The sequence below is a fragment of the Arachis ipaensis genome, chromosome B07 (assembly GCF_000816755.2).
Source record: "Arachis ipaensis cultivar K30076 chromosome B07, Araip1.1, whole genome shotgun sequence".
Classification (NCBI taxonomy): domain Eukaryota; kingdom Viridiplantae; phylum Streptophyta; class Magnoliopsida; order Fabales; family Fabaceae; genus Arachis; species Arachis ipaensis.
The window spans coordinates 113075478-113079516 of NC_029791.2; the positions used below are offsets into that span (position 1 = coordinate 113075478).

Consider the following 4039-nt stretch of genomic DNA (forward strand, 5'->3'; position numbering starts at 1 on the left):
AAGAAGAAGAAGAAGAAGAAGAAGAAGAAGAAGAAGAAGAAGAAGAAGAAGAAGAAGAAGAAGAAGAAGAAGAAGAAGAAGAAGAAGAAGAAGAAGAAGAAGAAGAAGAAGAAGAAGAAGAAGAAGAAGAAGAAGAAGAAGAAGAAGAAGAAGAAGAAGAAGATGATGATGATGATGATGATGATGATGATGATGATGATGAAAAAGAAGAAGAAGAAGTAGTAAAAGATGAGGAGGAGGGAGAAGAAGAGTTTTAAATTATGCAGAATTTATCAGCACACATACACCAAAATTCTTAAAGAATACACCTAAATATCTTCGTGTTACATCCAAATTTACTACAAATACAAAAGAATATTTTCTTCAATGTAGAATTTTTACATTACAATTAATTCAAACCATCAATGATAAAATATTATTCATCTACAGAAATGGGTGATTTTCTTTAATTTTTTTCTTGATTTCATATATTGAATGCTTTTGAGTAGTTAGTTAAAATAGAGATGTTCTTAGTGTATCCCTGAGAAGAATTATTTATAATAAAATAGAAATTGTTGAAAGTCATGTAGCTTTTGTAAGCAGCCTTGTTATTTTAAAAACTTGACTATTTGTGTAGACAAATGTTTGGTGACCAACATTTTTTATTTGTTATTTATCTTATATTTAAGTTAATATTAGTCAATTTTTATTTATTTTAAACCAAAAATGTTGTTTTTCTCATGTTTTTATATATTAACCTTGATTCTATATGATGTTGAGTGTGTGATCATTGTTCTTTATAGAAGAAAGAATACTAAAAAAAATTCTTCTGAACGATTAGACAACAACAAAATGCAATTGACATTTGTATAGTTAAGCTTTTCAAGTTGTTTGCGAAGCTTAATTTACAGTTTAACTAGTTTTAAGACTCGTGCCAAGCACGGAGACATAAAAGAAAGGCTTACCGAGAAGATGACGAAAGAACCACATGACAAACAAACCGTTCAAGGCAAAATGTTAGGTAGCAAGTTAGGAAAAATTTTTCTATAGACAACATTAATAGTATGATCTGAAGCTGTGCCGTTAGAACCAACAGATAATATCTTCAGTCCAGAATGTATGCTGACCCGAGAGAGCGCAACATAAAGCTGACCATGAGTAAAAACAGGTCTTGGAAGATACATGCCAACAGTTGACAGCGTTTGTCTTTGAGACTTGTTTATGGTCATCGCAAAGCAAAGCTCAACCGGAAACTGTCGTCGAGTAAACCTGATGGGTAATGTCTCATTATTAGGAGACATGTTCATCTTGGGAATAAAGACAACCTCACCAGTATTACGACCTGCTAATATGATGCACTCAATGATGTGGTCGCCAAGACGTCTAACCTGCATTTGCGTACCGTTGTATAGTCCATTGGATTGGTCAATGTTGCGAAGAAGCATCACAGGAACACCAATTTTAAGAACTAACCGGTGTTGGGGAATTCCTGAACAATTCAATGCATTCAATGACTCCGTGCTCATTGTGTATAATTCAGATTCCAGATGACCATCTTCATTAATTAATGTATCAGAGCTCAAGTAAACTCTCTCGCTGCCAGGGATCAAAGGCACCACATGATTGTTTACTTCAGTTACAACATCAAGTGTTGGTGCTAATATACTCCTACCCTTAAAATAATCCACGCTAGAAGAATGGAGTAAAATGTCACGATAAACGAACAACACCAGATCATGCAGACATGGAGACTCAATATCCAACAGCAAGTTGTCGTGTATTCTAATCACTGATTCGCCATCGGTGCTGTCTCCGAGTAACCCGTCGCCAATTTGAAGCAGCCATTCAGCAAATTCCTCTAATTGTACACCGTGCATATCTCACGAACCACGGCTCAGCCTCATGTTTTCAGTTAACTGCAACACTTGGCAAGATTGCCACAGGTTTGAAGCATTAATACACGAATGAACAATCTCTTCCCGGGAACCTCGAGGAATCACAGGCAATATCTGACAGAAATCATCTTCTAGAACAACAATTTTTCCACCAAATAGAGCATCAGGATTATATCCATCATCAAAACGAAGAACATCCTTAAGGCACTTGTCTTCGAAGCAAAATTTATTTAACATAGGTGCCTCATCCCATATAATTAATTTTGCAGATGAAATAAGACGTGCGAGGGGTGTGCCTTGCCTTATATTACAAATAGAGTCCTGGTTAACACTGAGTGGAACCTTAAAGCGTGAATGAGAAATTCACCCATTAGGCAACAATAGCGCTGCAATGCCACTGGATGCCACGTTGAGAACAATATCACCCTTCGACCTTATTAAAGCAGACAGTGCATTCCATAGAAAAGTCTTACCAGTTTCACCATATCCACAAACAAAGTAAAAACCACCTGTGCCACGACTAACTGCATTCGCTATTGTGTCGAACGCAGCGCGCTAGTCTCGATTCAACCGGGAAACCAAATCGACGGAAATACTTGCCAACTCTGTCCTGTCAAAATTGAGCTCGTCAAAAAAGACTGTGTCGGAAGGTTCAGTCAAATCAACAAAATCAGGAAATGGCATGTTAGTAAATTCTTTTAGGCTCTTACCGTTTGGCTGCACAAGTTTTTCAATTTTGGCAAGTATGGTGGACTGAATCTCATGAATGGAACGCTGGAAACCTGAAATCAAAATGGAAGATAGCTACATCACAAACAAATTCGACACAATGATAAAGGGAAAAAATAAATGCATAACACAATGCAAGAGGTGAAAAAAAGGGGAGTTTTTAAATGGATTGGTCTGAATTTTTGGCAATACAGTAACATGATAGGAAAAAAAATCTAGAAAGTTTACCCAAGTTATGTCTTCCAGAGAGCATCGAGTTGTCTACACAATGTTGCCAACATTGCTCCTATACCATGTCAGGGCGCACCATGTTGTTTGACATCAAAAGCATTGCAAACAACCTCCTGATATAATTCGGTGACGCCCACGAACTGGCTTCATTAAGTGCATCGATAAATTCCTTATCGTCCTGCAATAACCCTAGCGCATAACAGGCTTCTTTGAATGTATCGTACACAATGCCACCAACAGAATGAACATCAGCAAATGTCTGGCACCCTTTTTGATAATTCAATAACAAACGAAGGTAGTACTCCTCTCTATACGAGTGAGGAATATGTGTGAGACAACCAATCACATTCCCTTGTTTCCGTGGCCTCCACATATGCCCCTGCTTGTCCCAAACAAAAAATGACGGCATCTCCGCGTAAGTCAGTGTACGGGCCAGATCAAAATCCTTGTTAGCCTTAAACCACCCAATAAACATACTATCCTTTGAAACCGCAGCCTCAATAACATTTTCAATAAGTTGATGATCTTTGTACAAAATATTCTGTTCATTTGGAAAGTGGAATGGAAGGCGGATGACGTTTGGCTCTTTGAATTGAATCTCAAACCCGAATAGCCGCCAGGATGCGTCACAAGCAGATATATATCGGCAATCATAGTAGTTTTGGATTTCATCCACAGTGACAACAGAATCAGCTGAATCATGCGATCGGAAAAATGAAGCTGTGACACGGTCATTACCTTTGTGGACGTACTTGAACAAATACTTAATAGCAGATGTCTAGCAAGTATACTCGACATTTATGTGGCACCCATACTTAAGAAGCAATGTTGCATTATACGGGACAATAAACCGATTGTCGAGGTCAACATTATCCGACCATATATACTTGGGAAAACATGCACTGTCTATGGCTGTTTTCTCACAGAATGGCATTGGATAAAACTTGGTACACTTCCCATTAATCATACACGGGCTACTCGTGTTCAAAACTCCACAGGGTATGAACCATGAATTTTTGGACTAACCTGTACAGCTTAGATTGAGTGTGTTCGTCGGGTATCTCAGCCGATATATGATGGTCAATATCATCGGATGATCTTGGCTTCTCGGCTGGTTGAAGAAATAATAAAATGTGACAGTGGGGAAGACCATGCTTCTGGAATTCAACTGTGTACACAACTAAAACAAAGAAAATTGGAAAAAG

The 4039-nt window shown here is 37.9% G+C and overlaps 2 protein-coding genes across 2 annotated transcripts; both read right to left on the reverse strand.

Annotated features, from left to right (window-relative positions):
• Window positions 984–1856, reverse strand: LOC107607675 (ATP-dependent DNA helicase PIF6-like). Its single transcript, XM_016309600.1, has one exon. The coding sequence runs from the start codon at window positions 1854–1856 to the stop codon at window positions 984–986; it is 873 nt and encodes a 290-aa protein (XP_016165086.1).
• Window positions 1860–2404, reverse strand: LOC107607676. Its single transcript, XM_016309601.1, has 2 exons — window positions 2348–2404; window positions 1860–2216 (listed from the first exon to the last, which is right to left on the reverse strand). The coding sequence occupies exons 1-2, from the start codon at window positions 2402–2404 to the stop codon at window positions 1860–1862; spliced, it is 414 nt and encodes a 137-aa protein (XP_016165087.1).

Excerpts from the sequence above, each read along its gene's own strand:
- LOC107607675 (XM_016309600.1), bottom strand. The coding sequence starts at position 1,856 with ATGCACGGTGTACAATTAGAGGAATTTGCTGAATGGCTGCTTCAAATT.
- LOC107607676 (XM_016309601.1), bottom strand. The coding sequence starts at position 2,404 with ATGCAGTTAGTCGTGGCACAGGTGGTTTTTACTTTGTTTGTGGATATG. Across the intron at positions 2,217-2,347 it reads TTGTGGATATGGTGAAACTG|GTTCCACTCAGTGTTAACCA; the intron begins GTAAGACTTTTC and ends TCACGCTTTAAG.